At 24.8% G+C, this 18002-nt stretch overlaps 2 protein-coding genes across 4 annotated transcripts; both read left to right on the forward strand.

Moving 5' to 3' along the window:
* Positions 1–796: 796 nt before the first annotated feature.
* Positions 797–3293, forward strand: LOC126909292 (uncharacterized; the record flags this gene model as incomplete). The annotated part of the gene is made up of 4 exons (XM_050691709.1): positions 797–883; positions 996–1013; positions 1453–1536; positions 2882–3293. Coding segments are annotated over 4 exons (473 nt in total), but the record flags the coding sequence as incomplete, so codon positions are not given.
* A 1037-nt stretch (positions 3294–4330) lies between these two features.
* On the forward strand, positions 4331–15952 carry LOC126909291 (uncharacterized). 3 transcript variants are annotated; one of them, XM_050691707.1, is made up of 4 exons: positions 4331–4429; positions 12022–12063; positions 14971–15150; positions 15857–15952. In XM_050691707.1, exons 1-4 carry the CDS (start codon positions 4381–4383, stop codon positions 15892–15894), a joined length of 309 nt encoding a protein of 102 aa, XP_050547664.1. In that variant the 5' UTR covers positions 4331–4380; the 3' UTR covers positions 15895–15952. The 3 variants fall into 3 exon arrangements, with proteins under 3 accessions (XP_050547664.1, XP_050547663.1, XP_050547665.1); XM_050691706.1 differs by having other exon boundaries at positions 4332–4465; XM_050691708.1 differs by lacking the exon at positions 12022–12063 and having other exon boundaries at positions 4332–4429.
* Positions 15953–18002: the final 2050 nt, after the last annotated feature.

An 18002-nucleotide genomic window follows, 5' to 3' on the forward strand; every position in this document is an offset into this window, starting at 1 on the left:
AACAACCTTATATAATTAATTTAATTTATAAAAATATATTTAAGTGTGAGAAAATTTTTCTTTGAGGTTTTATTTACATAATTACTACACATTTTTTCTTTCAAAATGTAAATTTTATACACACGTTATATGGGATAGAAATATTGTTCAAAAATATATTTTAGTATTATGAAAAGGGGAAATATAGACTGTGAAAATCATTCTTTTAGCAATCTACATAAATCTAATTTTCATCGTGCACTTCTTANTACATAAATCTAATTTTCATCGTGCACTTCTTAGAAACCCATAAAGATACCTGAAAAAGAGTTACGTATAATTTAAAAACTGTAGAACATGCAAGGCTGTTCTTTTTCACTCATCAATGTTATTTAAAAAATAATTTTGAAAAATTTGGAGAGCGAAAATACAAGAAAATCGGCTGTACAAAAGCATCAGTAAAATTTTACTAATTCTTGATCGTGTAAATAATCGGAGCGTTTTAAATGTACTTGACTATCCATTGAGTTTGTTTTTTTTTAAAATCTTTCTTTTGATTTCTGGCTGTTTTTCAACACCAAAGATTAATCTTATTTGAGCTACCAAATCGTATTGCATTAACTCAAGAAAGATAGTCTGATTACTGTACTTAAAAAATTAGATGTGGGAATATTATATGAAAACCGAGGGGATTCTTTCAAAATTTATTTATATTATTGTATATAGGGAAGAAAATTAATTTCTCCTTAGAGAGTGCTTATAAATATTAAATAATTATAGTATTATAAAATTTTATTTTATATATACAATTTTTTAGTTGTTGAAGTGTATTTCAAAAGAGCTATTATACAAGAAGAAAACATCAATCATCTTATACTTCATAGTACTTTAAGTATAAAGCAAGGTGAATAAATTAAAATAAAAATTCAAAATGAAATAGTTTTTAATTTCATGTATTATTGTTGAAGTATCTATATTAACTATAATTTATTCAATAAAATAATTATTTAATTTAGATGAATATAAATTTAAAGGTAAACATTTTATATACTAAAGTTTTTTATTACTTAAAAAATATTGGTTTATGTTGTTAAAATATAAATAACAAATAAAATTTTTATGTATTTATAATATTAAGGATAATATTATAGATAACTTAATCAATAAATATTATTGGTTAAATAAAAAAAGGTACTGCGAAAAACGAAGTGAATCGACTTTAAAAAAATTAAATCAATTGAACAACCAAAAAGGAATATCTTAGCACAACACATATGTAATGAAAAATGTTAGATTGACAATAATTAAACTATATATTCTTCTCAACATTTTATCAACTCATTATAGGGAACGACTAACGTTTAAATTTATTAAGATTAAACGTTTTATTTAGTAAAAATATTGAATTCTAACTTCATATGTTCATATTAGTCTGTAAACAAAAAATGATAAATACTTTGAAAATATTTTTAGATACAGAAACATATAATAATATTGTACAAGAAAGAAGAAATATTATGAGAAAAATATTTATTCATTACTATGATAAAGTTTTGCGTGAGTTTAACGATTTGTATAAATATCAAACTAAGAAATCACTTCAGTAATTTCTTAAAAATCGTTCTTAATAAATCTTAATAAAATTAATTATAATTGATAAGTTTATTTTAAACAAAAATATTTCTAAGAGTACTTTTTATAGGGGTGAATTTTGGAAGTTAAATGGAAACCTAAAAATATTTGTATACTATTATATGGAGAATAGATTAAATAAAATGTTGACTAGTCAATAACCAGTTTTATAATACTACTTTTAGATTTATAATAATTTAAAGGTATAGCAGAAAGATTTTGATTAATAACACTCTACAAGTTTTATTCATTTGAAGACATTTCCCTCAATATTTCAAAAAAAATTTCTCGGCCTAGTAATCAAGGGAAATTTTAAAAAAGTACAATTTTTAAAACTTGGAAAGTTCAATATATTTTTTACTTTTTGGAAATAACTTTTTGGAACTACTAATAGGTATATGTTTTTTGAAGATCTCACCCCATGCCCGACACAGAATATATTAAATATATTTTGAAGTAGCAACTTTTGCATAAGAAATTGACTTTTCTTTTTTTAATTTTTCGAAATATTACAAAAACTATGCATTTTTTAAATATAACTTAAATTAAATCTTATACAACATAATTTACTTTGAAAAAAAATATTAACTTCTAGACTTATCTTCTGATATAATCTGATAATAAATTGGCATCTAAAACAGAGAAAAATGTATGACTTTTGTGTAAAAATTACAAAACTTAGAATAGTTGTATGAATATTTATACCAATTTTTTCTTTAGAGAATGTTTAAAAAAACTTTATTCTATTGACGTGAAATAGAAATATATAGGTAGATTTATTTTTATGAAAAAGATTATTGAAAAAAAGATGTTTAATAATTTTTCAACAAAAAATTTAAAAAGTATCATTTTTAATGAATCACCTTTATTTTTTTGAAATACTTAGTCTTTTGCTAATTAAATTAATTATTTTATAATACTTTTATTTTAATAATATGTATTTATGCATGTTTATTTTCATATCTACAAAAAAGTTATAAAATTTATATTATTATTGTTTTTGTTTATAAATTAATAAATAATTTAAATTCTATCATTTTCAATAAAAAAGTAATATAGAATTGAATAATTATTAAGAATAAAAATGAAAATATTTTTGGAAAAAATAATTTCTTTACCTTTTGGTTCTCAGATTTCGACATTAGATCAGGCATTTTAAATTTTGTTCGATTGACTATAAAACTATACCCTTTATACTTTAATAAAAAATTGGAAATAAAAAATCATATTGAATGGTATTATTTTATTTATATCTGTTTTGATATTTTAGGTGAGAAAGATCTTTGTAAGTCAGATGGAAATGATGATAGAAAATGTATTTTTATTGCTTTAATCAGTAATACTGATTCCAGAGTTAATGGCTTCATTTTTGATCCGATATGTCGAAAAGGTTATTGCGTTCTTAGTTCTTATAATGACAGTGATTCTTCAAGAGCGAACTATATAAAAAGTGATTTTCCCTTGTTTTATAAAGATTCTGAGGATGGAGAAAACCAACTTCTTTCATGGACGGAAGAAAAAATAGAAACAGGCATATTAGTACAGTGGGAATAGAATTACATTACACTTTTGTTATTTTTATGCAACTGTTAGAATTCCACCGTAAATAAATAAATTAATTGAATATATCCAAAAAAAATTGTTGTATAAATTTCTTACAAATAAAATTGATAGATCATTTGATTATTAATTATCAAAGCGTTTGATCTTACGTTTTTTTTATTAGTTCATTTAATCCAATAATTGTGATGAAAGAACGATATATAATTTTAAAAATAAACAGTTTATTTGGTCAACCGATCCCAAATTTATAGATAGTAATCTATATATAGGAAAATGGTATGGTAATATTTAAAAAATCTTTACTATTTTTAATGTTTCTTTTATATTATGACAATAAATAAAGGATATTTATAACATTATGGAAATATTTATTGAATAATTTTAAATCTTTAAACTTTGAGCTTACATAATTAAATTCATTATTTGAAATTTTGAAATACTATCACATATTTATGTACATGTATTTCATTTTCGGCAATGTTTCAAGATAGTGTTTACAAGACTAAATAAGATGTCGTCATTAATTCTACAGACTTTAAAAAAGTAAGAAGATATATCACAAATGAAGTATGTCAAAATAAAGATGTCTTTAATATTTTAATATTTTATAAAAATATAAAAATAAATAAAAGATTAGCTTTTTTTTTTTTTTAATTTTGGTGTGTTAATCAATGACACATTATAAACGAATTGTCGAAATTTTATTTCAACATAAAAAAAAGGAAAGTAAAACAAAGATTTCAAGCTCAAGTATTAAGAAAAATTAGTGTCATTTTACTCAATCATTTTATAAATTAGAACTCGACGACAAAGCGTTAAGATTTGACAAACTCTATTATGCATCTTTGACTACTCAATTGCTTATAACTTATTCACTTATCAAAAAAATAAAATAGCTTAATTATTACATACTTCAATCGGTAAACCATATTAAATATAATTTTTAAAAATATAAAATATGATACAGCTGTATTTGATTTACAATGTAGTTTAAAATCAACTAAATGTTGCACAAAATACACCAGCTTTGTAAATAATTAAAAACAGTCTGAAGATATTAATATAATAAAAATGATGTTAATTCCTATTATTCTGTTTTTAAATAATCGAGAAGAAAATTTATATGCTCCATAGTGTCTTTTTTTCATTATCTAAAACAATTTTTGGGGGATACACTTATTTTATTCAGTAAACAATTTTAACAAAATGATTCAGTTAAAATTACATTCAATTATTTATTTGATTTTAATTAAAGGTAATAATATAATTTTATTGAATTATATAAAAAAAAGTACGTATGCTTTATTTAATGCAGAGTATATAAAAACTCAATTTTTTTTTTCAGAATAATTAATATTTTAGCTTCGATGCTTAGCTATGTTCCCTGTTTTTTATTCTTGTGACTGTCAACATGGCTTCACCTAGACAATTTATCTCACCGATATATAAAAACATCACAAATCGTATCAAGTTGCTATCAGTGCCGAAATTTGAAAAAATTCCTTTCAATCCCAATGATAAAAAGGAATATCCTAACAAATAAAAATTGTTCAATTTTGATATAATTAGTTTCAATTTTATACTTAAATAGGAAAGAACGACTGAAAATTAATATTAGGTGTAAGATTATTTTCTCGAATTTAAAAAAATAAAGTATTGTTTGTGACAAAGTTTTTGAAAATAACTTAAATTAAGACAAATATTTATTTGAAATCCCAGTGAACAGATGGAATTTTTTTTTCATACTATCTCAGAAATTTCTTCGGATGGGTCTGGTAAAAAATGTAGTAAATAAGTCGCAAACAACGGCGTCAGTAAGCGTTTTTTTTTAAATACAGTCAACATTTCAAAACGCTCATGGTGAACGGTTAAAGTATTGTAAATAATTTCCCTCAAGACGCTTGACCGAGTACTTTTGTTAAATAAACAATTGAAAATCGTAGCATGTTAAGTAATTTTCTCAGAAAATCTTTTTAGCTTCGATGCGAAGCTGAGAAGGTATTAATTTTACTATGATGTGTTTTTTTATTTTTTTATTTTTTAGCTTCGATGCGAAGCTGAGAAGGTATTAATTTTACTATGATGTGTTTTTTTTTTTATTTATTTTTTAGCTTCGATGCGAAGCTGAGAAGGTATTAATTTTACTATGATGTGTTTTTTTTTTTTTTTATTTTTTAGCTTCGATGCGAAGCTGAGAAGGTATTAATTTTACTATGATGTGTTTTTTTATTTTTTTATTTTTTAGCTTCGATGCGAAGCTGAGAAGGTATTAATTTTACTATGATGTGTTTTTTTTTTTTTTTTTTTTTTATTATTTTTTTTTTTTATTTTTTTTTTTGTGTCTGTGAACGCTCAATCTCAGCTCTCGCTGGACCGATTTTGATGAACAATATGTCAAAAGATCACAAATCGTATCTAGTCGAAGACATTACCCTCAAAAATTGAAAAAAATTCCCTCGTTCCCCGTAAACGGGGGAAATCCCCCAAAAAATTACAAATTTAAAAATCGCTAATTTTCGATATTTTTTCAATTTTTTTTAATTAAAATTGCCATAACTTTTTTAAAAATGATTGAATCAATATAATTTTTTTTTTTATAGATACCTTAGATAATTACCTATCATTTTATATATTTTTGTGAACATTTGACCCTTTAACAGCCCAAAGGATGGGGTTTCAAAATGGTAACTTTTTTACAAAAAATTAACTTTTTCAACTTAACTTTTGAAAATGTTCCGGAAAGACTGACAATTTTATATATACCTTAAATTAAAGCTAATGTAATATACTTTAATTTGAAAAAAAAAAATTTGACCTCTGGACTTGTCTTCATGGTGAAAATGACTACCGTATGCAAAAATATGCTATTTTTGTGAAAAAATTCTTGATATTATATTTTACATTTTTTAACATTATGTTGCTATAACTTTTTAAAAAATGCATGAATCAACTTTATTCTTTAATGATAAATACTTTATATATACTTCTTTCATTCGACATACTTTTTTTTAAAATCGGACCATTTCCCTTTATACAGGGGGGGTGCAAACCTTTTAAAATGCGTATAGAAAGTAGAACTTTTTCAACTTAACTTTTGAAAATGTTCCGGAAAGACTGACACTTTTATATATATCTTAAATTAAAGCTTATGTAATATACTTTAATTTGAAAAAAAAAAATTTGACCTCTGGACTTGTCTTCGTGGTGAAAACGGACATCAAAGTTAAAGAAAAACGTACGATTTCCGTGAAAAAAATCTCGATTTTATATGTTATATTATTTAATTTATATTTTATATAACTTTTGGAAAAATGTATGGATCTATATTATTATTTTTTTATAATAAATATTGATATACCCCTTTCATCTGGCACGCTTTTTTTGTAAATCGGATCATACCCCTTTAACAAGGGGGGTCAAAACTTTAAACATGCGTATTGTTACTACGATATTTTCAATTTAATTTTTGAAAGTATTCCGGAAATACTGACACTTTTAAATATATCTTAAATTAAAGCTTATGTAATATACTTTAATGTGAAAAAAAAAAATTTGACCTCTGGATTTGTCTTCATGGTAAAAATGACTACCGTATGCAAAAATATGCTATTTTTGTGTTAAAATTCTGGGTTTTGTATTTTATTTTATTTTAAAATACCTGACAAGGGGAGTACAGATTTTCATAAATATTATATAAATTAAAATTGATATAGTATAGATAGTTAAACTTATTTAAATATGTTTGTTTCTTTTAAGTCGAGAAAAATAACTTTGAAATTTGAACTAGCTTAAATAGCCAATTTTTCAACCGCCGGAAGCAACGTACGGTTGCCGAGTTGGTAAAATTTATGTTTTACACGCTTGGGGTACGAGGTTCCAACCCGCATATGGCAATGAATTTTTTGCATTTTTTCTTAATTCTTTTTAAGTTAGTATAAATTTTAACTCGTTTGATTTTTATCACATTTAGATTCAATAACTTCAATAAAGATCAAGGATCCCATCACTTTAGTCGCCCCTTGCAAGAAGAAATTTCTTATTCGTATTAAAATTATTTTACTATATTTTAAGTTTTCGCTTCGATGCAAAGCCGAGAAGATATTTTTTTGTGACTATCATTTATTTTCTCTGCTCTAACTTGACCTACTTTTTTCAACAATACGTCAAATTACTACAATTCGTATCTAGTTGAAGATATTACTCTCAAAAATTGAAAAAAAAATTCTAATTTATCAATTAAACAGTTAGTTATTACATCGTCTCCATAAAGACAATTAAAATCATTAATTTCTAATGTTTTCAAAATATTTATTAACGAATGAAGTTTGATATGATAGGTTTCAACTACAAAATTAAATCATTTTACTTTGTAATTTAATAATTTTTTTACTCTATTTGTGTGTGCTACTACTAGACTATAATATTACAATTTTTTTTTGTAACATGTTGCTATATAAATCATTTCTAAAAAAAATGATTGTTTTTTCTCCTGAATTAACAATTGATTTTTACAAATATAATCAAATTTTATAATACACTCAATTGAGTAAATCTTTTTAACAACTTTGTTTTGATTGGTACATTTAGTTAAAGTAAATCATTAAAATTAATTAAGTTCTCAATATTTCAATTATAGAATCTTTTCAACAAACAACAAAAGTTCCTAGGAAATTATTACTATTACTTCTATTTAAGTTATCTATTACCATAAAAATGCAAAAAAATATTGAGCTTTTCTGATAAATTTACAATAAATAGTAATTATAAAACTTTCTGACTGCATATTGATCTTAACGATACAATTTTTTTAATTGTCATAAAATTTTCTATTTAATTATGTCAATGTCAAACTTACCAATTGAGCTAAAAGTTATGGTAAAATAAATTTTTTTTTTTTATTATAAACATTTACAACAATCAACTTTAAACGATTAACAAAATAGGTTAAATATGTCATTTTCCTTATTTTTAACTTATTAATAATCAAATTAATATTAAATATTATATCAAATCAGTATTAATTTAAAACAATTTTTTTTGTTCTTAATTATTTTTTTTTATATGTAAAAACTATTTTTTAATAATATTAAAACTTAGAAGTTATAGAAAAAGTCTAATTGCACATTTTAAAACATCGCGAAAAGTTGATTTAGAATAGTATATTTTTGTTTCTGATGGAAGTTCCTTGTAGTCCAGTGTATAAAACTTATAACTTTGTTAATTGTTATAACTTTATCAAAAATGACCAAATCAGTATATTTTTTTTTATTTAGATGCATGTCTTTATCTATCATTTGGTTTTTTTTATAAATCTAACCCTTTACCTGCCCACAAGAGGGATTCAAAATATTAACTTTTTTTTTTTTAGTTAAAGTAAATCATTAAAATTAATTCAGTTCTGGATATTTCAATAGTAGAATCTTTTTAAATATCAAAAATTACTTAGAAATGATTACTATGATTTCTATTTAAGTGTTCTATTACGATAAAAATGCAAAAAATAATGAGTTTTTCTGATAAATTTACAATAAATAATAATTATAAAACTTTCTGACTGCATATTAATCTTAAAAATAACATTGTTTTAATTCTCATAAAATTTTCTATTTAATGATTCATTCTAGTCAACGAAGGAGTAATTTTGCAGAATAGCAGAAAAAATTCCCAACAAACTTTTTTTTTTTTTGTTTTAATTAGGCAATTGGTGGATTATTCCAAAAGCAACATCAACTCTTATTTCTTTAATTATATCATGATTAGTAGTTCTTTGATTTTAAAATATAATATATGAATATATACTAATTATAATTATTAAATTTAGTATGAAATTGATATTTAATATTGTAATTTAAACGGAGAAATTATAAAAATAATAAAGAAGTTATATTTTGCTTTACTTTTACGTGTATAAAAATTTAAAGGGCTTGATACAATAATTTTCAATAAAAACTGTTTGTTACTATAAAAAAATGCACTGGACTACAAGGAACTTTCATCAGAAGCAAAAATATACTTTTCTAAATCAAATTTTCGCGTTGTTTTCAAATCTGCAAGTAGACTATTTCTATCACTTCTAATTTTTTATATTATTACTAATTATATATATAAAATAATAATTAAAAGAAAAAAAAATTTGTTTTCAAATTATTACTGATTTGATTTTTAATATGTTAAAAATAATCAGTCCAAATTTTCAATTTTAACCTATTTTTTTGGTTCTTTAAAGTTGATGAAAAATTTTTGATAAAGATTTATGAAAGTTTATAGTAAAATAAATTGAATATATTACCATAACTTTTAGCTCAATTACAAGTTTAAAATTGACATCTAGGCCTGTCAACAAAGGAAAAATTGCGGAAAAAATTTTGTTTTTTTAAAAGTTGAATTAAAATATGTATAATGACATACTAATAGTCCTCAAGATTGGAATTGAGCTTTTTTTTTAAATCCTCGCAAAAGTTCAAAAATATGAGCTTTCTTAATTTTCTCAAAAAAAAATATTTAACTTACAAAAAAAAGTTTCGCACAAAAGTTGTTTAAAAGACAATTATAAATAAAAATATAATCTTATATTTTTTCATTTAAACAAATATTTTTCGAGTTACATTACATTTAATATGAGTAATAAAATTTATATTCCATTTTTTTCATTTTACGGTTACTTTTTATCATGTTATACTTACATTAGACACAATGTTATAAATGCATATGTGTGTATGTGTGAGTTTATTTATTTATTGTATCATTAAAGTGTAGTGTATATTGAGATACAACCGATAGAGTAGGTAATTGATTTGACGCTATATTATTTAAACCCAACTAAACGCTAAATTGTACATTCCGAAATAACAATCATATTATGTCAATTGCCACCGGAATATCTGGTAATATTTTTCTTTTTCTTTGCCTTAATCCCAACTACTTGGGGTCGGCCACCCTTATCCTAAGCTTCCACTTGACACGATCTCCCACATCTTCTACGCTCACATCAGCTGTCCTCAAATCGCATTCAATAGCATCCCTCCATCTCTTTTTTGGTCTTCCTCTATCTCTTCTTCCTTCAACATTCATTTCTATAACTGTTCTTACAGCTTTCGATTCTTCTTTCCTCATACCATGACTAAACAATCTAAGTCTATTTTCTGTCATCTTATCCACGATTGACGCAACACCTATACTTCCTCTTATATGCTCGTTCCTTATCCTATCTTCTCTAGTCACTCCACTCATCCAACTAAGCATTCTCATCTCTGCTACACTTATTCTCTGCTCTACTTTCTTATCAACCGCCCAACACTATGAACCATACATCATAGCTGGCCTCACAATTTCATACTAAATTTAAAAACTATAATTAGTATTTATTCATATATTATATTTTAAAATCAAAGAACTACTAATCAGGATATAATTAAAGAAATAAGAGTTCATGTTGCTTTTAAAATATTTCACCAATTTCTCTAAAGGAAACACTATCTACAGATTTGCATCGAAGCGTTTCTTATGATAGTGATTTTAATCACTGTCAGATATCATCTATACTTGTCCCATCTATGCCTCGTCCACACTGTGCCTCGACCCCACTGTGCTACCGTTTTTTTTTCTTTATTCTATTATATAATAAGATTTAAAAAAACATATAACAATTTTTTTTTAATTTTTAACAATATTTTGGATTTGCTGCGTCTTTTTTACTTATATTAAATTTAATTTAATCTTCAAATAAAAAAAATATTCAGACCATTTTACTTTAAGTAACTGGCAGCCGAAGTTAGAAGTGTAAAATTTTTTTTAAAATCTTTCATTATGTATAATCGCATTGAAGCATTTTATGATGTTAATCACTTTTAAGATTCAATATATACTCTATGACGGATCAAAAATTATGTAATAAACATTAATATCTTTGTTGCTGGTTGGCTTAAAAAAAATTGGTCTGTATATTAACCTATAACCCGAAATATTACTTAGACATACTACCTCCTCTTAATAAGCTCAACAGAAGAGATATAGATAATATATTATAGTGACTCTTTTATGATTGCGCTATAGCTTTCGTGTATTTTTTTATGATTTAATATATTTATTTTTTCAGTTTTATATTATTTATACTATTTTATAATTATTTAAATAAAATTTAATTTTCTTCCATTACTTTATTAATAAATTTACANAAATTTAATTTTCTTCCATTACTTTATTAATAAATTTACAATGCAAAAATCAAATTTTAGATATGAGTGCAATATTGAATTAACTAATCGAAGTTAATTAAGATGATAAAGTTTTAATAAGAATTAAAAATATTTTAATGTAATACTGAAAAAATATTGTTTAATTCAATTTTTTTAATTTTACACTAAATTAAAGCAATAATTGTATTTTATGTTTCATAATAATGCAATTAAAGGTTATTAGTTCTAATAAAATATTGGATTGATATAATTTTTATACATTAATATTTAATATTACCACTTATATTATTGTTATTTTTGTATATTTAAAAAAAACAGTTAGTAACTGCAAATTACTTATGTGTTGTGCGCAATACTCGACTCCTAAATTATGAAATATGAATAGAATATAATTTAGACATAAAAAAAAATTAATTGTAGACTTAAAATATTAAATAAATCAATAGCCAACTTATACAAATTGTGTGTTAAATATCATAGTACGGTATAATATAAACACAGGTCATATTATGAGCTATATTTTTAGAGTTTATATTCAATAATTTATTGCATATCATTATGTTGAATTAAGTTGTTACCTTAACTATGTAAATAATTTCGCTTCATATATTTTCACACGTTCAAAAACCTAACATATTTATTGAATGTTTAGGATTTAGTGCTCAGATTGTAGATTCGGAACCAAACGATAAAGGTCAGATTTTTATTTTAACACTGATATATTTCATTTTTATATTTTAGTTCTTAGCCGAGTATTAAAATAAAAATACAAATAGTTGAATAATCTTTTTAAGAAAACTATTATGGAGTCATTTAACTAAAAATATAAAAAACTATTTAATTTTGATTGCAGTTGGATTACCGATATTTATTATTTGGTTTTATCACAGTTTTTAAGTGTTTTCATGATTTAAAAGTATGATTTAATTTTCGAATAATTGTATGTGTATAAATGTATGTAAATGGAACGTTATTCATCTTTTTTTTTATTTCATTAGGAATAACTCGTCATTGCTCGCATGTGAAAAATACCTATATAGTTTTTGTAATGAAATAAAGTGAATTTGTTATAACGAATCACAAATATGTTTTCGTTTTCTGTTTAGTTTTGTTTTATTTCGTTTTTAGTTATGATTAAGGTTTAATTTCGTTATATGTCGTTTAATTTTGTTTAATGTTTTGATATTGTTTTATTTTGTTAAATTTTAAACATTTTTTTTACGTTTTAGGATTAGGTCGTTTTTTAGAAGTTATGAAAATGATTTCTAACCCTCATGTATAGTAACATCAGTGTAAAATGAATTTCATTAAAAGATCTGTTACTCTCTGCATTAAACCTTTTTTTAGTATAAGAAAATCCATATGAAGCTTCACTAAGACTAACATGAGGATTTATTTATTTATTATTTTGGTTGTATATGGCTGTTTGGTTAAGTTGAATGATAAAACATTGCTGAGTAGGTTCAGCAATAATTATTGAGTGTGCTAGCCTATACAAAAACCTTCTATAATATTTAAGTTTTATACGTTGGTATATCGTGTGATTCAATCAGTCTTATTTTTTTAATTTCGTTATCACATTATGTAACATACTTCCTATGAGGAAATACTTCACAGTGTTACGGGTATGGCGAACCAGGGGCCCCGAGCCCCACACTGACTTAAATTACTTTGGTGTGGATTGACCCTCCAGGTTGGGAGTTGAGCAGAGGGCTAAAAACCCGTCTTTGTGATAATATCCAATGTTAAGAAACCAATATAGTTCTTGTCTTGGACTTAGATTTTGGATACAACTCGAAAACGGCAAGAACCAAACTAACAGGATTAGCACTCGGAACATCAGATCAATTTATAAACCGTGTACTCAGTATATAAATTAATCTGATGTTAAGTCCATAAATGACGTGGTGAAGAAATACAAGAACGTTCAAATAGCGATACTGCTGGAGGTCAGGTGGCGGAGGGAAGGAAACGTCAGAGCTAATGTAATGACATTTTACAGTGGAGCATCTAATGGCAAGCATGACAATTGAGAAGCACGAGAGGTTTCTTAGTAAATGATCAACTCTTACCTTCGATAAAGAAATTTACTCCATTAAATGATCAAATCTGTCATATTCATATGCCCGGTAAACAATATGAAATTATATTGATATTTGAATACTCACTTACAGAAATGGATGAAAAAGACTTAAAGGATATATTCTATGACAAATTAGAAAGAGTGTATAGTGGTCTATCAAGACACTGTATAAAAATCATATTAAGATACTTTAACTCTAAAGTGGGTCGAGAGACGATATATAAACCTACATGCGGCTAGATCAGAAGAGGAACCAAAAATACAAACTGCGTGGAAAATAATTAAAAACTCAGTTCTAGGGGTAGCGGATAGTGTAATTAAACAATATATAATAGATCAAAAGCAAAGCACTGGTTCAAACAAAAGTTTGCAGAAGTCATTGAACTACTCAATAATGCTAGATTGCAAGTGATCCAATTCCCAACTCAGTTAAATATGGAGATATATAAAAAAGGAGAAAAGAAGCACATAAAGTGATAAGACAAGCAAAAAGGAAAATGGAAAAGAAAATATTGAAAAGTTGGAAAGATATAGATATAACCGCATACAGGTTTTTAGAGCTTTAGAGAACGAAGAAATGTAACCAAGTAGATCAGAATTGATCATTAAATCGCTAAAAAATAATAAGGCAGTAGGGGAAGACTGAATTTGCCCTTAGGCTAACTGAGGAGATATTTAATCTTTTATATAGAATATGCATAAAGAAGAAATCTTTTTCGAATGGAGAACATCCGCTATTTGTTCTTATTCTTTTTCCTCGCCTTAATCTCAACTACTTGGGGTCGGCCACCCTTATTCTAAACTTCCACTTAACACGATTACCCACAACATCTACGCTCACATCAGCCGTCAACACAAATACTAGAAAATGTATGCATAATGAAATTAAACTCCGTCTAAAAGCTGGAAAACTGAGGTTATGTTGTACCTGGGCAACAAAAGCAGGCAATTAAAATAGATTAGGTACCGTTTATAACCCTGATATTCAAATGTAAGAGAAAAGAACAAAATGAACAACAATTATATGGAAAAGGAAGTATAGTACAATTTGTTAAAGGTGCAAGACTAGAATGGGTAGAACATGTCTAGAGAGCCAACAACAGTATTGTCAAGAAGATATTTGTGAAAAATTTGAACAGGAAAAGACCTCATGGTAAACCAAAGCAACGGTGGCTAGATGTAGTCAAAAAAGATCTGCAATAGTTGAAACCAGATTGACATAGGGACTTAAATCATGCGTATAATAGAGAGGAGTGGAAAAATTTAGTATTTGTAGCAAAGAGCTTAAATGGTTATAATGCTAATATCAAAAAAAAAAAAATTAGGTAACACACAGCTAAGAGTGTAACCAAGAAAATATTTTACCTTGAAATTAAAGTTGACCTTAAAGTTCGTGAGATGTTTGATATCTCTCGATAGCGCAAAAGTTCTTCTGTTATGTGTTGGTTCTAAGTTACAAATAAACATAGATATCATTTTTTATTAATATTCTCTGTAATGAAAATCATATTTTTTTAGACGATAATGATAAATGTACTATTTGCATGGTAAATAATAATACTATAATTATTACAAATTGTGGTCACAAATTATGTGACAATTGTGCTCTAAATATTCGAAAAAAATCTCAAAAAAATTATGGTGAAATTCCTGTATGTCCATATTGCCGAGCTCAAATGATAGAATTTACAAGAGAAGGTTTGTAAAATTAAGCATTATCATTTATTTACAATAAATATTACGTTATAATATATATTATATTTTTACATAACCTTAATATTTGAAAATACTTAATCACCTAGAACTTAAAAGTGGTAAAAATGTTAAATGATTGTGCTACTGGTAGCTTTATGAACATGAATTTTTGTATGACGAAAAAGTATGTCATTTAAAGTGAGAGGCTCAACTTTACTGAAGTCTAATTTTATAGTAGATATTGAGATAGTTTAATACATATTCATAAATAACCAGGCCAAATCAGATTAATAAAATTTATAATTTAGTCATATAAATAAAAATGTATTTAGTTAAAAAAGTTTTTTTCTCAATAATTTTTAAAGAGTATACAATGATAATCTTATAAACATAATTTTAGAATCACATGGATGACAATAATTTTAAATAGCCTAGTTAACTTTTTTTTGTAATCAGTTATAACTTGATTGAATCAAATTTTGTTTTTAATCTATATAATGTTCGTTTAAATTTATAACAAATGTAGTTAAGTTAACTACTTAAATCATTATAGATAGTAATTATCTATAGCCATAGATTATTAATAACGACTGGAGCGAACGGCTTTATTAAATGATTGACCAGTCAATAGTTGTGTCAGTTCAAAATGATCTGAAATGATGTCTTTGAATAAAAAATTATATAATATATTTTAATTTATATTTTATAGGAAATGAGTTCAAGGATTTATTACCCTATAGTAAGTAAAATATCACAGTGGGGTCGCGGTACAGTATAGACGTGGATATTAGATTATATTTGACAGTGATTACAATCACTTTCATAAGAAACGCTTCGATGCAAATCTGTAGATAGTGTTTAATTTTAAGAAATTGGTAGATTATTTCAAAATCAATAATAACTTTTATTCCCTTAATAGTTAAGAAATTTTCTTCTCGCGAGGGGTGACTACAGTGATGGCATTCCTGACCTTTATTGAAGTTATTGAATATAAATGAGAAAAAATCAAATGAGTTGAAAATTTATTCTAACTTAAAAAGAATTAAGAAAAAATTGCAAAAAATTCCTTGTCATACACAGGTTGGAACCTTGTACCCCAAGCGTATAAGACACAAGTGTTATCGACTCGGTAACCTTCCAACGACTGAAAAAAATTTAAGCTAGTTCGAAATTCAAAGTTATTTTTCTCTACTTAAAAAAAGTAAAAAATTAAATAAGTTTAACTTTCTATGCTATATCAATTTAATTTATTAAATATTTATGAAAATCAGTGTACTCCCCTTGTCAAGTATTTTAAAATAAAATAAAATACAGATCCTAGAATTTTAACAAAAAAATAGCATATTTTTAAATACGGTAGTCATTTTCACCATAAAGACAAATCCAGAGGCTAATTTTTTTTTTTCAAGTTTAAGTATATTACATAAGCTTTAATTTAAGGTATACATAAAAGTGTCAGCTTTTCAAGAACATTTTCAAAAGTTAAGTTGAAAAAGTTAATTTTTTGTAAAAAATTTGCCATTTTAATACCCTTCCTGAGGGCTGGTAAAGGGTCAAATGTTCACAAAAATATAGCAAATGATAGGTAAATACTTATGGTATCTATAAAAAAAAATTATATTGATTCGGTCATTTTTAAAAAAGTTATGGTAGTGTTAAGAAAAAAAAAATTAAAAAATGTCGAAATATACCGAATTTTAAAATAGTAACTTCTTGGTGGATTTTTCCATTTACGAGGAAGAAGATAATTTTTTCAATTTTTGAGGGTAATATCTTCAACTAGATACAATTTATGATCTTTTGACGTAATGTTCATAAAAATAAGAGCTGAGATTGATACCAGACACAAAAAAAAAAATTTTAAAAACCACATCATAGTATAATTAATACCTTCTCAGCTTCGCATCGAAGCTAAATATTTCCTAATATAGAACATATTAACATTTTACTTTTCATTTTTATATTGAAGGTTGGCTTTATTCTTTACATAATAATATATTATTAATTTTATTGTACTTTGTACTCCATTATTTTGTAACTATAGAGTTATTATAGTTATATACTTGTGATTTTTTTTATAACATCTTTAAATTAGGGGCCCTTCAATTTGTTTTCTCACTGAAGCCTTAGAGTTTAGGATACGGCACTGTAAATATACTATTAATGTGTGTATTACTCTTGAAATAGTATATTATTTTCTATGTCACTCTTTAAACTCCTTTTAAAAGGTTTAACTTTGTATTTCTCTGTACACCTAACAACAGGAACACATGGTTTTTCTCTAAAAAATCATTTTTGTAGTATAAAAAATTTCACTTTATTAATGAATGATTTAAAAATAAATTACATTTAAATGTAATAATTACACAGAGAAATTTTCAGCTGAAATAATTACTAGATTCATTACATGAATGTTTTTTTTGAGTAATGTACTCTATAAGAGGAAAAACGTCATTCATGCTATGTGAAATCATAAATATAATTTATTATTTAGAATAATATAATTTTTATATGCGAAATAAAGTACATAAAATCGTCTACAGATCTGGTCAAATGTAATAGCTGTTAAAATATTTTATTATCTGATCAAAAGTGAGCTAACATTTTTTTAAAGTCCATGCGCATGTTTGAAAAGGTAATTCGACTGCGTCGTATTTCTATTAAATTTATTCCGAAATGTTATCAACAAACTAATATATATTTCATTAATAACATCCCCTACTTTTAAACAATTAAGATATCGTTGTTTCAAAGAGAAATTTAAGAGTGTTGAAAATTTTATATTGTGGCTGAAAATTCTACTTGCCAGTGCGCTTAACAAGAAAAATAACAATATAATTATTTAAAACTGCAAA

The sequence above is a fragment of the Daktulosphaira vitifoliae genome, unplaced genomic scaffold (assembly GCF_025091365.1).
Source record: "Daktulosphaira vitifoliae isolate Bord-2020 unplaced genomic scaffold, ASM2509136v1 Scaffold_238, whole genome shotgun sequence".
Classification (NCBI taxonomy): domain Eukaryota; kingdom Metazoa; phylum Arthropoda; class Insecta; order Hemiptera; family Phylloxeridae; genus Daktulosphaira; species Daktulosphaira vitifoliae.

Excerpts from the sequence above, each read along its gene's own strand:
- LOC126909291 (XM_050691706.1), top strand. The coding sequence starts at position 4,381 with ATGATTCAGTTAAAATTACATTCAATTATTTATTTGATTTTAATTAAA. Across the intron at positions 4,466-12,021 it reads ATTGAATTATATAAAAAAAA|GATTTAGTGCTCAGATTGTA; the intron begins GTACGTATGCTT and ends TTGAATGTTTAG. Across the intron at positions 15,151-15,856 it reads GATAGAATTTACAAGAGAAG|GAAATGAGTTCAAGGATTTA; the intron begins GTTTGTAAAATT and ends TATATTTTATAG.